We start from the raw sequence: 19,252 nt of genomic DNA, 5'->3' as shown, positions 1-19,252 counted from the left end.
AAATTTTACTCCAAAATTTGCATCAGTGAAAAAAGGAAGGATCTGATGTTAGGCAGCAACAAATATATCAAACGCCTGCCCAAACACCTCTTATAGGAACGCCGGAGTCATATGCCATGATGACAAAAATAAGCAAGGAACTCCGTTTGGTGATCTTGTTACTAGCACACCGAATGTTAAATCTAACGAGGATAACTATTTTGAATCAATTTACTTGACGATACTTTAAACAGAAGAAGTAGCAGATTGAATTTAATAATTACATGGCCATACTCTAGGTCTCGTGATGTATGTAATAGGTTAAATCTTGAGGGGCTACCGACTCGAGAAATGGTGTCACACCTCTACGAGAAGAAATGGGTGTCACACAATCTTGAGTATAATTTACAAAGAAAACACCTGACTGCAACAGGTCATATGGACTTTTTAACAATTGTGCCCAATGAAATCAATTAAACATTTTGCTATTTCTATTTTATGACCAAGAGATTATTTGTTTTTTTTTAAGAATTTGATTTAATTGATTTTTCAATTTTCAAAAATCACTCATGAACATACCATTGAATCCACCGGCTAAATCCAAACAACCTACAGCAAATTACTCAGGTTACTCGTCGTTTTTCAACAAAATTCTCGTGGATTTTTTTTATTAATGGCAATATTTTGTTAGAAAATAAAACGAATACGCGTACTAATCAAAAAAAAGAAAAAGAAAAAAAAACTACAAACACACGTTTACTTCACGGTTAACCATTTAAGGACTCTCTTTTCAACTACTTTATTTTTATAAAAACAACTTGCAAACGCTTAACTATACTTATACGTTTTTGTTTAAAAAAAAATATTTTTAAAGTGATATTGATGAAGATGATTTATGTTTTCGTTTTATTTTTAAAACTTTAGTCAATTTTTTTATTATTTTGTTTTGTTAAGTTTACTCTTGTCCAAAATTAGACAATGAATTTATTAAAACGTGCGAACCCATTGGAAGGCAATACTCAACTGACTTGTTGATTCACAATTGAACTGACTTTGTTACGTTTAAACCGTTCGTGTGTTGTGTATATAGTAGATCTTTTTTCGGTTTAACACAACAGGTAAGCAAAGAATTACCTGTCCGTGACATAACATCCCCGCTTTTGTTTATTAAACACTTGGTCTGCATCATCACCGTCGTTCTTATATATCTCTTTTTTCAGTTGAGTTTAATTCGCTCTCCGATCGAATACACATCAAAGTATAAATGTTGGTATATAACTTTTCTGTTTACTGTCTCTGTTGCTCTATTGGATTGATTAGTTTGAATGAGCGCCCCTGCACATAATTCACAAACAAGTACGATATTTTCTATTCCTTGAGAAACGTATGACTAAGCCTATGCTATTTGCTCAATCTATTGACGGCCATTGCACCTGTGGCTTCACTGATGTGTATCAAGTTTTTTTTCCCGTATATACATTTTTTATGTTTGACGATTGATTGTATACGTATATGTATATATCGATATAAACGTTCTCAGTAGAGTGAAGAAGAACATTCAGCACATCAGAGGATGAATAAATTCTTATTTTCTACTATTTGTGATGCAACAAAGTTCCTTGAATGAAATATCATAAATTCTGGTATTTTCAATAAAAATAAAACGGAAAAAACAAAGTGGTTACAACACCACTGGATTCAAATGATGGCCGTTAACAAGATTTCGATTTTAGTTTTAGGGGCGGATTCCAGAATTTTAGCATCGTACATGGTTATTAATAGCGGAGAGTGAAGTCGAGCCTGTACAGTAGCAAAAATTGCTTATGGTCGGCATATTTTTACTGTTCACGAAATCATTAAACATCTAGTTCCTTATTTGTTAATCGAAATAAGTTAGTAATCCATAAACAATACAAAAGTAACCCTCACAGTGACGAGTTAGTCATAGACTTTCCAACTTGTTACGGATGGCTATCATTTGATATCGATAACGACTTCTGGAACGAAAAAGTCCTGATGAGCGACAAACTATGACTGATGCAATCTCTCATTCATATATGGTCTTATATAGTAAAACGTATGTTCAAATAAATGAAGTAAAAGATTTGATATAATCGATCTCTTGAAAATACTCCGAATGAAGTAGCATTAGTAGATTCAATAGTAAAACCGCTGATATGATTGGCGTCTGCGAATTTTTATCGGACACATTGAAACATTTTGAAGTTATCAAAAGACGTTGAAACATTCTTTTATTTTAACTTTAAAACTCCATTCTCTAAATTAAGCCCACAAAATGAATAGGCCCAGACACACTGTAATGAGCTAAAAACGACTTGTACGAAAACGATCATAGTGGTCAGCTGCAGAACATACTCTTTTTTACATGGAAATATTCTTACAGTGTTTTACGTTTGTATGATACACTGTCGAGTTTCAGTACTCTATTTCATCAAGGTCCTTGATTCGAGGGTCCTATCAATAGAACAAACTGACAAATTAAAATGAAAAATCATATACTTAAATGTGTGTGTGACATCTCCGTGTCCAGATAGTAAAAAGGGACTTCTAATGTCAAACGTAAAGCAAAGTTGACGTTTTCGTGCTTGTGGTGTGTGTGATATAATTTTGCAATGAACTTCGGGTCGTTGCTGTTGCTGTTAACAGATTCGAAGGCATAGTAAGACGTCAAACATTCAAAAATAATTGGCATTTTTCACTCTCTTTTAAACCAGAAAATGTTGGTACTACAATGTCTTTTTTAACAAATTTATGGGAATTACGAGCGAGTTAATAATATGTGCCGGATAATTCAAAGACTCTACAGGCTGGGCAATGCCCAGTGGGCATTTCTAGAGAAAAGTTTAAAATGAGCTTGAGGGATTGCTCTGCTCGTTTGACTTTCCACTATTAATACTGTGATTTTATTTGGTGATATTTTTGTATTAATTAATTACGTCATAGCTTTGATTACGTTCAGTTGTGAAATTGTAACCAGTTGAATTGAGTATAAATTAACAGATGGTGTACGGCCACTTACATTTTCAGTTTAATAAATTCACTTAGGTTCACATTTTGATCTGATGTACAATTAAATTTCTCCGAGGGATTACTTATTTAAGGATAAATTCAAATAATCCCTGAGGGAATTAAATTTTAATTACAAAATTCGGTCGCGTACTAGTCTCAAAAAGATCGAGGTCCACATTTTATTTGTAATAGAAGAACTATCATAAACCGTAGGTTCTTTTGTGCACCGGACAACTGAAATACGACAGAATTTGCCATGATTTTTTGTTATGAAATGTCAGGTTTTCCCGAACAATATATATCGTGCGGGAAAAAGTTCGTTTCTTTACGATTTATCGTGTGAGAACGACTTTCAATGAATTTTTCCATGACTATACGATTGATCAAATTTAATATGGTGAAAGTGAACGTGAAGTTTGTATGTTTTCAAGTAAATTGATGTGTTTTGTATATTTCAGTTGTCCAATGCACAAAACGTTCGTAAATGGATTTTTTCAGCACAGGTCCTAAGTTTTCCTTACGAGCGAAGCGAAGCGTCATTTCCTTTCTTGGTAGGAAAAATACTATTATTTAATTGGTCAGATATTTTAATCATTTTGTAAAAGTAAAAATTAACTCAGACAATTAAAGATCTTTTGGAAGTAATCCTGTATGAAGATTTGGATCACAAACAATCGACGCAAGCAACTGTACCCATTAACGTAGGCGGTCTTGGAATAAGAAGACTTCAAGACATTTCTTTACCTTCTTTCCTTGGCTCGTCATTTGGTTTTGGAGGTCACGTCCATATTCTAAACTCCCAAGATGTGCCTTTCATTGCTAATTTTGATGAAGCTTTCTGGAGAAATGGAAAAGTTTAAATGTTGAAGAGCCATCTTTGAAGACTTTGCAAAAAGCTTGGGACATGATCAACACAAAACGGATTATCAAGAATGATTTAATTTTTACATCGAAACTTGATTTGACAATTTTCAAAGCATTACAATTGTAAAGAATCAAATGCTTGGCTGCATGCATTTCCTTCTTCGACCATTGGAACTTTTATGGACAGTAACTCGATCAGAATTTGTTTACGCCTAGGTTGTGATACTTGTCTTTGCGGATCTGTAGTATCCGCCAAAGGTCTACATGGATTGAGTTGTCAGAAGAAAGCAGGCAGATATTTACGTCATGTCACATAGAATTGAATGAAATCATCAGTCGAGCATTTTTGTCCCTTCATTTCCAAACCACTTGGAACCAAAAGGATTATCAAGTCATGACGGAAATAAACCTGATGGAGTAACTTTGACGCCATGGTCTAAAGGAAAACCTCTGGTCCGGGACGCAACCTGCGCAACCTCGTATTTGTCGAAAACATCTAAAAAAGCTTGCGAACTCGCAAATTTTGCAGCGCTTGAAAAACACAAACATTATTCAAATTTGATTTCTTCTCATAATTATATTCATTTAGCATTTTTAGTGGTGTTAGGGAATCTCGCGCCGCGTCATTCCCAATAACTCACAAAGTGACATCTTCCTTATACAAAATTTGTCAAAATGTGAATCATTGTGAATGACATGGCGCGAGATTCCTAGCAACCCAGGCTGACCTCCTTTTCTTGGTACATGTCAATTTCTTTTATAAAAAAAATCTGACAAAATATTAGCTATTAGCGAGGATTTTCGAATTTCAGCATCTCTATTAGGTCACCGTAACTTGGATTTGCGAACTGACATTCATCTAGTGAACACACGTTAGACGGCATTATATGAGTCTAGTAAATTCATTTATCGCATTTGATTTGATTTGTTCGTTTAGACCACCGACTTAGCTATATATATATAATGTCGAAATACATGGTAAAAAATCTTCCTCCAAATAAGTCAATTCCAGCTGCCCGTTGATACAAGAATCTAATACACATATTTTCAAATAATGTGACTAAGAAAGATTGTGGAGATCACTGTACAGGTGTCGCCAGTGCATTGGTAATCTCTTCGCCTACCAATATGAGTGTGCTCTTCCATAACTGATGACAAACAGTTCATACAAGAAAAAGCAACCTAAGAAAACAAAAATTTCTAAAATTTGGTACTATACCAACACTATACCATTCAGTCCATTCGGTTTTTCCATCGACCATTATTGCCTTTTGTTCGCCTTTTGATAAACAACAATTTGTGACAAAAAATCACAATTAAAGCCGTCAAAACCAATAAAAATCGTAAAAAGAAGCGCCAATCGGATTATTGACACAAGAAGTAAGTACGGTGATCCGTTTTTGAGTAGTTCAAAATAAATTTAGACGTGTAAATTTGGTAACAGACATTACGACGACGACTACAGACGAGTATAGACGCCTGCATTTTTATTACAAAAAAAAAGTTGATCAAGGAAGTGACTATTTTTGGTGTTTAATAATAAGAAAATGAAAAGTTAGTCAATTTAAATATTCGTTGTTCATGAGATTGTCAATATTTTGCTTGTGATGATTAACCAATTTTCGTGTTGTCCAAAGAAATAATGCGCTTCTGCGAATTTTTATGATTCATTTCGACTTTGAATTGACAGCTCGATGTAAATATGAGCAAAATTCGTAGTTCAATCGATACTAAAGGAAACACTGACCATTACTAAAAGTGTGTTCAAAAAATACGTCAATTTAAACCATTTTTACGCATTCTAAAATTGAATTTTGTTCAGTGTTTATATAGATTGAGTATCGGGGTGAGGTTCTTTGCGAGTGTTTTTAGTATGTATAATACGTTGGTCTTACCACTTGGGGGAGATGAATATTATTGCATGTTTTCGCAAGTGTACATCGGAAAATGGTCGATGAAAATTGATGTGTTTGTGTTGAAAAATTATAATTTTGTGGATACTAAAACTGACCACGGGATCCATTTGAAAGAAGAGGCAAACACATCGCCCTATAATTAATTTGGTTTAAATTGGATTACCCATAAGACATCTACGAATTGCTGCTGAGACAATTTCGATTTCTAATATTTATTTTAGTTACTTTAAGGATAGCGAGGGAAACTACGCAAGCAAACTCTGTCCCATCTACTTCCATTGACGTCTGTTGACACATCTTTTGGCGCACTATTTACTTCTATTGGCTCACTATTTCCGTACTATTTTCTTTTCTTCTATTTGCCACAAATATCGAATAGCACCTGTCCCAGCATTTGCTTACGTAGTTTACCCATCGAATGATCGAATAATAGTTTTGACACACCATACGTATATCTACATTGAACAACTTCTATCACCATTTTCTGTATTGGCACCTGGACCTGATCTCACTGCATTCCTAGCACATTTTGCCATTTTTAATTCCATTTTACCTTTGTGCAGAATTTAGACCATACTTGTTTGTAAAAGTGTTTCTCATTAATTGTATTTTGTAGGTGTCTTTGGAGGAAAAGTACCCTAAACTATTGGAAAATTGAGGGATACGATTCATAAACTTAACAAATTCATTAAGCTTGATGGTTTTATTAACTTTTTTTTTGTAAACAACCCGTGAATGCCGACATTTCATCCAGTGTACCATTTATCACAGGCAAAAACCCTTTCGTTGAGATAAGCATAAAACTGTACGCGTTACATTCGTCAGTATTAGACTGTGAATATTTGGGATCTATCAGTTAGTTTTATTCAACCGTTGGTGGAATAGGTACACCACCGAACATTTTTGTTTGATTAACACAATGTTATCTCATTTCAATGTTTAAATGTTTACTCTAACGCCTATTTTCATATAAAAAAGAATTTTTCGTTCCTAACATTGTGTCTTTTCGATTATGACTGTTGTTGCGACCATTTTTTTTATCTCATCCCTGAGTCACCGATATAATTATACATTTTTCCAATTTTACTTCTGCAGGATATTTCAATTTTAATACAAACACACAACAGGTTGGTTCGACTCGTTTTCGAAATACCATTCAATACAATAATGGTAAGTTATGCATATTACGTGTGGTGTACAAGGATGTTACTTACCTTCCAACGTTAAACAAAGAAGACAACAAAAATTCAGACTTCATACGGTGCACATAATTGCCACAGATCAAGATCATTTTGTTTGTCTTTTTCCACATCTCTTTCTTATACACAGGAACATGATTTTTAACGATCTTCAAAATGCATTGTCTTGGTTAGGGGCTGACAACGTTCTACGAACGTTATCGTCATTATGTTTTGTTCAATGTTAAATTAAAATATTTCATGCTGTTCGTCCCTTTGTCTTTTTTTAGTTTACAGTAAATGGTGTCTGTTTTCTGGATTTCATAGATCATCGTGGCCCAAAACTTTTTTTTTTAATTCGGAAAAGAAATAAGGCGATTGTAGGCCGAACCGTTGTTAAGATTGACATATTTCTGGTCTGGTCTGAGCACTTGTAAAAGGTTCTTTCAAAAAGATTCACAATCTCGCTCTCCACTAATTTGGGATGACGCCGTTTCTCTTCATGCAATTGAATAAATATTTCGTAGAGATTGGCAAAAATGACATTGTTCCAGATTCTGACATTTGAATCCACTTCGTAATTATGAGATTTAGTAGAATTCGGCATTTGCCAAACATTTCTACGAATCTTTGGTTGAGATTTTCCTTATTAGTTATTTATGACATCGAGTGCACAGTGTTTTTTTAAGTGTAACGATTTTGCACATTTTAATGCTGAGTTGTACAAAGTATGCATTGTGTAACCCCGACTTAAATTCGAATTGTACGTACGTTTCACATCTGTTGTTTACAGCGAATCTAAATCAAACTCCTACACATACCATATTCCATTTTAGTTTTCTGACTGCATCGGAATTGCACTTCCCAAAAGGTTTCGTAAGGTTCAACTCGAAAACCAATAAAACTTTTCTGTTCGGTCGACTAACCAAACAACGAAAAAAGAAACCATAAACAACATCAATCTTCATTATGCATTGAATTGCACCGTATAACAAACAATATGCAAAAAAGACCATACTTACAATATCTCGTCTTAATTCATCGTATATCGTATATAACAATAATTCACTCTCTATATTTTTGTTTCGCAGTATCCAACATGTACTTATACGAATCGTATATAATTGAATGCTGTCCAGATTGTTCGGATAAATTTCATGCCCATTTCCATGTCACATTGTCACCTACACACGCCCAGTATAACTTTATGTGAAGAGGGATCAAATTGTAATCTAAATAATGCCACGGACCTGAATAGACAATCTGCATATTTATAGAATCACTTCAAACCATTTTTAGACGAAAACTAACATAGAAATAAATAACATTCACCATTACGCATAATCAAAATATTGCTTCAATTTTTTTTAAATTAATTAAAAAGATTACTAAAGGAGTAAAGTGTGACGTCATACTCTAACGAGCATTTATTTGTAATATATCCACTAACACATCAGTAAATCATCAATGACGTCATTGTTTCTTAGTTTATCAGTCTACCAACTTTAAAAATCAAAAAGTAAACAAACGAATGTCAAGTAAATGTGTAAAATTACTTAATGCCGGTTGTGTAATCGTTTTTAAAAATGAGCAACGTGCAACAATTTACCAGAAGTAGATTTTGAAATGTTTATGGATTTCATAGCAAAAGCAAACTCAGTGAACACAAGATTGGAAACTCAAGGCTGGAAAATGCAAAAATCACACCTTCCGGACTTTTAGAATGAATCGATCCACTGCTTTTTGAAACGAACGACGTGAATGAAACAATGTTGGGTGAAAGATTGTCCAGACGTTTTAAGCACGGAATGACACCATTTTTGAGTTTGGATTTCGATGATGGATCTGGATTATCCTCGAGGTCTTCATCGATCTGTAAGGGACAAAAAGATTTAATAATCTTTTCGTGTTGATCGAACTGAAATACACCAATTTGTTCTTGTAGATACATTTCTCGGCACGTTAAAAAAAAGTTTATCTGGATTTTTATTTGAATTATATCTGCATGAAAGCACAAAACAGTATTTCGGTGACATTTTGTTTAAGTTTTCGTTTTTTTGTGTTACGTTGGTGGTACTGATTTTTACATATTTCATTTTAGTCAAGTGTTACAGGTCGAATATTTTTTTGATTAAAAAAAAGGGAAATTTGAGTTATAAATTTACATTTTTTTGATGTTTTACTTAATATTGTTAATATTTGATATTTCATAGTGAAACATTGTATATCAAAAAGGCAGATGTGACTAAGAAATAAAGTCATATGAAAATATGTACCGTTTGAGATACCCGACTATAACTTATTCATGTGTCCACTAACACTTTCAAACAAATCCAACTACAACTTTGCGAAAATGATGACGTCAGTGACTCGCGAAAACTTTAACAGCTAATTAAAAATATTAATTAACATCATTGAGCTATAAAACTTCGTATCTATGGGTTTTGAGACCTAAACTATCAGAATAAAATAGTTTCAAAAACTCATGCAGATTGTCTATTGATAAACACTACCGAGCCCAATGCTAGACTTTTATTATCTACAACATGATCTCGAGTTTGATCTCAATCCTTCCCAATGTGTCAATGTTAAAATTTATGGCGTTGATTACAAAATTATACTATGGACGCGCTACATCCATACATACATATATCGAACAAATTACAACTTTTGCTGTAGTGATAAATTGTGTAGCTTCTAAGTATAATTTACATTTGTTTTCCATCCTACGTTCAGCATTTTGTAGCAAAAGTTGAATGACATTTCTCATTTGTATTAATGTCGAATCGATGAATAGGAACTGTTCCTGTCAGAGTGAAATCTTTTGGAAAGTTTACGAAAATGTGGGCTAGAAAAATTGGGTTTCTTTTGACGAAGGCGAACTGAAATGGATCGTCAAGATGTGCAAGCTAATTGAGAGTCATTTCGTTCAACACTGAGAAGAAAAGAAACTTACGCACGTTCCATATCTTAATTGATCTTCTGTTTCTTGTCTTCACCTTTAATTCACTCACAAGTCGATAGATAAGTCTAAATTACCTGTTTAGTTTAACACCCTTGTGTTGAGAAGTAGACTGTCAAATTTAAAACCCCAATCGGGAAGGGAGGGTCAACAAGATACCATTTTCCCACCTCAAAATGGGACCGAAATGCTACGTCTTCTCATAATTTTCGTGTAACGAAAGCACACACAAAACACTAACCTTTACGCAAAGAAAAACCTTACTACTATCCATTATTGTTGTGACTTGTGAGCTACATACTTAAGAATTGCATATGCGCAGCTCATGTGTAAAAACGTAATCATTTATATGTTGTGTACGGCCTGTTTTGATTTAGTTTCTTTTTTTCCTTCTTGTTTTCGTGCTTTATTTTTTCTTCTTCTTTTCCTTCACATTTTAATCACATAGCTCTCAAACGAGATTCAGTCTAAGCCTGTTCGTCTCCGCGGCATCAAGTGGTTGTATTTATTCTACATACAGCGCCAAACCAATTTACATTGGCCTTGCGCATTTAACTGTGTTACTGTTTTTCTTCAATTTTTTTTATTTTGTTTTTCTCTGTGCGATTTTTATTTAGTATGCGCGCTGTGATTTAGTTCTTTCTCGTTCAGACGATATAAATTACATTTGACTTCTCGACACTGGTTTTGATAAAAGAAAAAAGAAATTAAATTTAACATTTATACCAATACGGAATTGGATTTGAAGGAAGAAGAAAATGAATCATTTCAGTGCCGGTAAATATTTTCTTCTTGTTTTCAAATAGATTTTATGTGACTGTCCTAAGTGATTGTAGGGAAAAAGGACATTTGAAACGGGTAATCATTTGGCAATGACGACAGGAATAAGTGATTAGATTATTTCTAGCAGTTAGTCCAGATTCAAACGAGTCACCCAGTATACTTGACTGCACAACAAACGAAGTATTAGATTTAACAAAAAAATTAAGCAAATGAAGTAACCGGTTCATTCAATGATAATGTTGTGGGACATATTTGCTGACTAGAAAGAGTTGATAAGAGTCGATTCCATAAATATTTGTGTAAGAACCCGATCCGCAATCATTACTGCAGTAATTATAATTTTAATGTGAAGTTCAAACTGTTACTGTTTACTGTGACAGGTTAGCAGCTAATAGAAACGCTCAAATATCTTATCACCGAATCGTTGAAATAAACGTTTTTTTGAAATATTGAATATTTTGTCGCTTTTGACACTTTAATTACAATTACATTGCTTGGAAATGTTCACTTTAATCACGTACATTAAAAAGCGATAGTCATATTAAATTCATTTTAATTCCCATTATATACAGCACACAATTCACGTCGATAGTGAATTTTCAAGCGTTTGAAACGACAACCCAAATATACAACATAGTATATCCCGTCGTATGTGGTGTTTGAAGATTACGTACATTGAAAGTTGTAAATCATTGTTCAAGTATTCGTTTTATCTCTTTTAATAAAAATGTTAACAATTAGTCACCATTAAGTGACTTTTGATTCAGTGGTTTTTATGATGTCCTACCCATAATCAGTGGAAATTAAATTAATTTCTGGTATGTCTATTAATACCGTCGGGTTATCATGTCTGCGAGTAAAAATAGATCGAATGTAAACGGAATGGGAAAGGTGTTGTTTCAGTTGAACGAAAAGGTTTTTAAGGCACATCTTCTCCTGAGTTAAATATTTTAGGTTACGGTGTATTTTCACTAAAGTTGCGTTTTAGTCAAACTACTTTTCAATGAAGTTCTCATTAAGTGTTAGTTTGCTAAACCGGAGGTTCTGCCAATTTGATCTGAAAGAGGTGGGCTCCGTCAGGTAAATAAAATTTAGAAGCCAGTCCATTCTGAAGCGAAAACATAATTTCTGACTCGGTCCCAATTTTCACATCGTCACACACAACATGACCGCACCAACCACCAGGTCGTCCAAATGCTGTACTAACATTCAGTTGTACGTTTCTTTGTTTTTTTCCTTTACTTAACATTCCTCAATTATCTTTCAGAGTACAATCAATTATCCACCATGGACTCCGATGATATAGAATCATCTACCAGCGCAATGTCCAGCCTGAATAGCTTGTTTTCGTTTACGAGTCCGGCTGTGAAAAAGCTGCTGGGTTGGAAACAAGGAGACGAAGAGGAGAAATGGGCTGAGAAAGCAGTTGACAGTTTGGTTAAAAAGTTGAAGAAACGTAAGGGTGCCATCGAAGAGCTAGAAAAGGCCTTGTCTTGTCCAGGTCAACCGTCAAAATGTGTGACCATTCCCCGATCCTTGGACGGACGTTTACAAGTAAATTGAACGGCATTTCTGCGTTAATTTTACTTTGTCCTAATTTTTTCTTTCTATTCGCTCAAGGTTTCACATCGCAAAGGACTACCCCATGTTATATACTGTAGAGTATGGCGATGGCCTGATCTTCAAAGTCACCACGAATTGAAAGCACTGGAAACTTGCCAATTTCCGTTCGTTGCCAAACACAAAGAAGTTTGTATCAATCCATACCATTACAAAAGAGTCGAAAGTCCAGTTCTACCACCAGTGCTTGTACCACGACATTCTGAATTCGCACCCGGCCACTCAATGCTCCAGTATCAACAGCAACCGGCAATGATAAATTATTCGTCAGTTGGATATCACGGCAACATGAGCCCGAACAGTATGATCTCATCCGTGCCGAGTCCTGGTTCAGTCAACTCAAATCCAGTCAGTCCATATTCAATGCCCGAATCCCCACCACCCGCATACAGTCCAGCCGAAGATGTGAATTCGAACAATCAGTTGGACAGCGGTTTGGATACACAAATGACGGAGGCCGCACCGGTTTGCTATCAGGAACTCTCAAATTGGGCCACAATTGCATATTACGAACTGAACTGTCGTGTCGGCGAAATATTCCAGTGCAATACGAGCGAGGTCACAGTCGACGGATTTACAAATCCTCGCAACAATGCCGGCCGTTTCTGTCTCGGCCAGTTGAGCAATGTGAACCGAAACAGTACCATTGAACAGACGCGTCGACACATTGGAAAAGGTGTGCATTTGGTTTATGTTGGCGGTGAAGTTTACGCCGAAAATAAATCCGATTCGGCATTGTTTGTGCAGAGCCGTAACTGTAATCATCATCATGGCTTTCATCTAAGCACGGTATGCAAAATACCACCCACATGCTCATTGCGTATATTCAACAATCAAGAATTTGCTCAACTGCTGTCCGAATCGGTGAACCATGGCTTTGAATCGGTTTATGAACTGACGAAAATGTGTACGATACGAATGAGTTTCGTCAAAGGCTGGGGCGCCGAATACCATCGTCAAGATGTAACGTCCACACCGTGCTGGATCGAAATACATTTGGGCGGACCATTGCAGTGGTTGGACAAAGTTCTGACACAAATGGGATCGCCACGGAATGCCATTAGTTCGGTGTCGTAAGTTTACCGGTTGAAAAATAAAGTCATTGAAGATTAGAGAAAAGAAAAGTGACCCTACGTTCGATTCGTATATTTTTGATAGAATGGGATCATTGATTTTATATGCAGACATTTGTTGTATTGGCCATTTAACATTTTAGTGAACAAATTAAATTTTAAGTTTGATATTCGTTCGTAAGGTGGGACATGTGTAACGTGAAACTTTTTTTTCGTATTTTAAAAAGTTGTGCTAAAAATAAATTTAAAAAAATTCTTAGATCAAATTTCAGTTGATTAGACGTAAAACGAATTACCATCGCAGCACATGGTTAAATGGTTTCTTTTTTGTTTGTTTAGATATTTTAAAATGATCATGCTGCCAAACCAACCAGCTAAAACGACAATTTAACGTCAGATATAAAAGTTAGTTTGTTGAACGATTTCGACGGAGCACTGATTATTGTTTATCTTAGTTTTGATCTCTACTTAAATTCGTTTTTTTGAAATCAATTTTTGTTCATTTATATTTTAGGCAATTTTTAAGTAGCTAAAACGTTTTACTGTATGATGATTAACTAATTTTAGTTTATTTAAATTGTGAGAAAAAGAGATGTGTGCCATGAGTCACACGGCAAATAAGTTTAATGGAAAAGAAAATTGTAATTTTTAAGATGTAGAAAAGATATTTTTATAGAACAACGCTGACAGTTTAGTCGTTTTTTGTGAAAGTTTAAATGTCATTCGTCCATTCCCATTAATTCCTTGATCTATTTGCTGCGAATTGCTGCCATTTTATTGCAGTTACTTTCAGTAAATTTTCATTCGAAAAAAATCTCGAGATACAAAGACCGACCAATTAAGTCCCGTTTATGAGGCGTTGTTTCGAACAAAGGACAAATCCACTGTAACTGTACCAACTGAGAATTTTCATTGAAATTTCCATAAAATTTGCTCAGACTTCAAAAGATTTGATTGCAAGGTTTCGCTTTGACGAACGTTTTTCCTTACGATTTTTACAGTCAATTTAGTATGGCTGTAAGGATAGAGTCTGTTGCGTTCGATTAGCATCTTCAGTTTCCCTGTATACGTCTAGATAAGTGGTTATACCAATTCGATATTTAAACTTTTACGTTTTGTCACGTTTCTTATTAATCTTTCACAAAATTAGATCGAAACGAAATTTTGATTTCCGATTGTGATGACGAAAAATAGGAGTTTCAAAATTGTCATTCGGTTCAATGGCAACAAGAAAGGAATTATATTTACAATTGAGTGAATTTTTCTGTTTATACTATTTTATAAAGCTTACTTGTGTATTTGATGCTATAGCTTACCTTCTGTTGTGCGTGAAAGGTTGAAATAATTGCAACAGTTCTACATTTTACCGAACTGATGATAACTTTCAATATTTTTGACAGTTTGACAGTTATAAAAGCGCAAATCTTTGGCCAAATAAATATGTTTTTCGAAATTATTATTCAAATATTGATTGTTGCTTCTAATAAAAAAAAATTAAATGCCTTGATTTTGAAGGGGAATAATTTATTTATATAACAAAGGATAAAAAGATGGAAAGTTGAGTTCTTGGCTTCGCCTCGGATCAATAAACACAAGACTTTTTAATTTAATCCTGAGTTATGTAATGGATTCTCCTTGCTTTTGAGCTTTACGTCAATTTACTTTTCATCCCCAGTGTTGTAATAAGCCGATTTCGACCCTAGGGAGTGACAAAGATTTTTACTATAAAATAAAATTTCACTAAAGTGCTAATTAAAAAGAAAATTAAAATTATTTGAGTTCAGATTTTTAGTTGTTATAAATTGGGATAGATTAGCTGACGACAGAAAATGAGTGATGAACTCCGGTCTCCAATGTGGAAAAATGTATAAAACAAACACTAAGCGATTAAAGAAGTAACATAAGCAATGGTTGTATCGCCAGCATATACTAAAGGATTAAATGATCATGTAGGCCAACCAAGAGCATGCAGACGTTCAGAATAGTCGGATCGGAAAATTACAAGAATCAATTTTACTAAAACTTATCAGAAATTCTTTGTCCGACTTTACAAATTAAGAAATCATTTGAGTATCTGTTTGTCTACATTTGCTGACAGCTAGTCTTTGGTTAGAGTTGTTGTCGTATTCTAAGAATAAAACCCAATGTGTTATAAGAAAGGTGTTTGATCCTTACAGTTTTCTTCTAATGTTGAAATATTTACGACTAGTTTGATGCTTTAATAATCTATCCCATTCATTACTTTAAAAAAACTTATTTTTATTTGTTGTTGACTTTTGTTTCAAAATTCTATTTGCATATTTTTTGCGCATGTACATAATGTGCCCTTTGTGTTTATTGTTTATTCTAAGAAAATTTTGAAATTTACAAAAGCAAAGAGAGAAAAATTTATTTTTATTTTCATTGTGGAAGTGCCTAATTACAATTTCTATTGATTTATATTCTTTCGTTTAAGAAATTTGCCTACGACAAAATTTTAAAATGAGTAAATTAAGTGACTTAAAAAATAAATAAATTGTTAAAACGAAGAAAATGGCCTCTCAAAATATTTACATGAAAAAAAATTACTATTTACAATACAGAAGAAAAAAATGAATGAAACTAAGATATTTACAAAGATACAAAACAAAAAAAAATATTAACATTTGGATTACATATGTAAATAAAGGCGTACAGATCCTTAATTTTGTGGTGCTCTAAAAATGGCTCAGCTCGAACGGCTTTCAATTTTATGTAATGCTTCAAAAAAAATCGTGCATAAGCCGATTTTCGTAATATTAACCTACACAAACATTCATTTTAAAAGTATTGACTTAAAACATTTTTGATACAGAAACATGACGACTTGGTATAATTAAAATAATTTGATCTGTACTGAGACTAAAAACCGATTCGATTTGATTCGTAGTGGGACCTCTATCCTCACCTGGACACAAAAGTTTCAGTTAAGTGCAATATGTAATTAAACCAAGATTTCGCTCGTTGAGTAAATTATTCCAACATTGTTCGATAGCATTTCTAAAAGACATATTTTAACGGTGAAGTAATTTTGAAGTAGTGCCTGTGATCGTTAACCACCATGAATTGTCTTTTAGACTTTTATAGATTTCATTTGCTGTTCTTCCGCCACCCAGAGTTTTCAACTAGTACAAGTTTACAAATTTATGAATTAGTAGTCATAATGCCTAATTCATTTAATTGTTTGTGCCTTCAATTATGAACATATATATATAGTCGTTCTCTCTGGGTATTTATAGTGAGGACTTTCAGTAACAGACGAGCGTAATTTTAAGTGACTGAGCTACAATTTTTAGAGCACATTTTATTAATGTCCACTTTATTTATTACTTCGAACTTTCCGAATGACTAAACCGAATGAAAGAGAAAATAATAAAACAAAACAAAAAACTGTTTGATTAAATTATCTGCAATTTTTATTATTATTATATGCCTACCAGCAGTTTGCGCTGCAATATGTTTTTTTAATATTGCAGCCGTTATATCAAATTACTGGTATATAACAAAATATTTTATTTATAACGAGTGCCCCCCTTTGGTGCTGTAAATATAATGCTTTTCACGTCCTAAAAAACCATTTTTGGCTTGTCTTTTTTCGTAAAAAAAAATACAAAACGCTATACGATTGAGTTATAATTGATTTTTTTCTTGTTTTATTCTGTTCGATTGAAAGTGAGTAAATGATAGAACATAAAAACGTAATATAAATAATAATTATAAATTTAGCTATATTTGACTGTGTATTTTTTAGATTGTATTTGAAACAATTAGATAAGAATGTGTTAAATGAAAGTTTTGACTAAAAAATAAATAAAAAAAATGCGAAATTTAAAATTAAATTCTTAAAACTTTTATATCCTTTAATTAAACAAAAAATTGTTCATCCCTCTCAACGCCTAGAGTCGAGATAGATAAATCGGACTCCATCTTCACCTCATTGCAGAATGGTTGGTTTTAACGCTTTCCGTGCAAACATTCTTACCGCTGTCCATGAAGGTAAACAACATAACCTTTAAATCGATTACATGTATTCTGATAATAACGTTTTCCAAACCAATTTGAAGTCAGCTAAGCGAAAGTGGTTTTTCCATTTTTTTTCTTTTTTTCTGTAAACCCTACGGATCGAGACATAATTTTCGACAAATATGTCTGCGTGATTTTCTCCCAAGCAGATCAATTCCTTACTTGCAGCTCCTTGTGATGCGGCTCGCAATAGATATTTCATGTCCATGGTTTTAAATGCCCATAATTTTTTATAAATGCCCTCCTAAACAGAATTTTTTTTTTGAGGATGTTAGCAGTACATTTTTCGTGGTAGTTGAGTAGTACTATTGTACTGTTGAACAGTACTATTATCTATTGAGCACACTTTGTTTGTATTTTTTACAGTTAAATAAAGATCTTTCTTCTACAAGATAGACAGGAATGATGTCCTGCTCAGCTGAATATTAATGTATTTTAGTTGTAAGTATATACTGCTACTTTACACATTTGTACTTGTCCCGATTCAAAAAAAAATGTTCAGCTTTGCTGATTATAATTTTTTTGGGTGATAAACAAGGTCAATGCTTTTAAAGCCCGTAGTCGATCCGAAACCGATGTAACTCAAAATCGTATAACCTATGTACTCTCTATTTACATATCCACCCATAACATTTTAAAAGACATTCTCACTAGTCGCAAAACCTTTAGTGTAATAAAAAAAGATTAAAGAAGTAATTGGTGGTACCATAATTCTCTCAAAATGCCGGTACTGTGCATACGTCTTATTAATTCCTCATACATTCGAATATCCCCTTTTACCCATACTTTTGCTCATACTCGCAGCCGTAGACCCTAAGCCTAAGGAATCTTCGAAGAATTCCTCATGACAAACTGATTTTTGGGGTTTTAATGTTTCTTGTGCAGGTATTTTTTTGCCGCTATAATCCATGGAAACAGAACGACGCAATAATAGATGTCATCCTTGTTTCGATATTTTTCGATATAAAATAAGGAAGTCACAACAATAATTTAAGGTCGTGCACCCTGTGTGATTACAGCCCATGTCTCACATTCCCTCACATTTACTAAATAGAAAGTTCCAAACAGGGACGTAGTTTCTAGAAGCCATATGGAAATGAAAATTACTGCAAATGTCGTTTCCGTGGGGTGATGTGAGCAAACTGTATTTTGCCCGCTTTTGTCCGAAGAAAACTTTGTTTTTCAAATAACAAAGTTTGTCTATAGCGTGTGAAATAAGATAAATCCTTTAAACATGCATCATGTGTACATCGAGTCAAGACAAACTTATGGAGCATTAAAAGCAATCCAAGAAAAAAAGATAAAATCATTTTATGTTTGGCAGAAAAGTGGTCTTTTCGATTTCCCACACAATTTTCATTATCGATTGAAAATTGGGGCTTGCGCATTTCTATTTTTTTTGTAGAAATTATGCTTTGCTTATTCGAACGCTATGATAATCATGCGTTTTTCAATTTTCTATCCATTTGTCTCGCTTTTGCATAACAATAATGCATTCAATGATTAAACAGGCATAAGTATAGCTGGGGCAGTTTTTCCGCGTTTTATCATCTGTTATAAACTGAGTCGAAGATACGTAGATCAAATCAAGTAATAGATTCAATAGCTATTCTTATTGATATGTTTCTTGGCTGTGAAAGGTAAATCCTTTCTATTAGTTAGTTACAGTTAATGGAATTTATAAACTTAGCTACTGATGGCATGACTTCCTTTTGTTCTGTCAGAAAAATATTTACCTAATTCTATCGATACCTTTAGATATACTAATCCTACAAAGAAATAATCAATTAGTTTTTCTTAAACATT

General features: G+C 33.7%; 1 protein-coding gene across 6 annotated transcripts; it reads left to right on the top strand.

The window, feature by feature from the left end:
- The first annotated feature begins 5,112 nt into the window (after window positions 1-5,112).
- LOC119076373 (protein mothers against dpp) lies at window positions 5,113-13,857 on the top strand. Of its 6 annotated transcripts, none has more exons than XM_037183089.1 (5): window positions 5,130-5,253; window positions 5,318-5,389; window positions 6,885-6,959; window positions 11,980-12,266; window positions 12,333-13,857. In XM_037183089.1, the coding sequence occupies exons 4-5, from the start codon at window positions 12,000-12,002 to the stop codon at window positions 13,407-13,409; spliced, it is 1,344 nt and encodes a 447-aa protein (XP_037038984.1). In that variant the 5' UTR covers window positions 5,130-5,253; window positions 5,318-5,389; window positions 6,885-6,959; window positions 11,980-11,999; the 3' UTR covers window positions 13,410-13,857. The 6 variants fall into 6 exon arrangements, with proteins under 6 accessions (XP_037038983.1, XP_037038982.1, XP_037038984.1 ...); XM_037183083.1 differs by having other exon boundaries at window positions 5,318-5,427; XM_037183087.1 differs by lacking the exon at window positions 5,318-5,389 and having other exon boundaries at window positions 5,118-5,253.
- The last annotated feature ends 5,395 nt before the right edge of the window (window positions 13,858-19,252 follow it).

This window comes from Bradysia coprophila, unplaced genomic scaffold (assembly GCF_014529535.1).
Source record: "Bradysia coprophila strain Holo2 unplaced genomic scaffold, BU_Bcop_v1 contig_232, whole genome shotgun sequence".
NCBI lineage: Eukaryota > Metazoa > Arthropoda > Insecta > Diptera > Sciaridae > Bradysia > Bradysia coprophila.
This window is presented reverse-complemented; position numbering and strand designations above follow the sequence as displayed.

What these genes read in the sequence shown, in the direction of transcription:
- LOC119076373 (XM_037183083.1), top strand. An exon ending in TACCATTCAATACAATAATG is followed by an intron (nt 6,960 to 11,979) that starts GTAAGTTATGCA and finishes ATTATCTTTCAG; the next exon opens with AGTACAATCAATTATCCACC. An exon ending in CCTTGGACGGACGTTTACAA is followed by an intron (nt 12,267 to 12,332) that starts GTAAATTGAACG and finishes TATTCGCTCAAG; the next exon opens with GTTTCACATCGCAAAGGACT.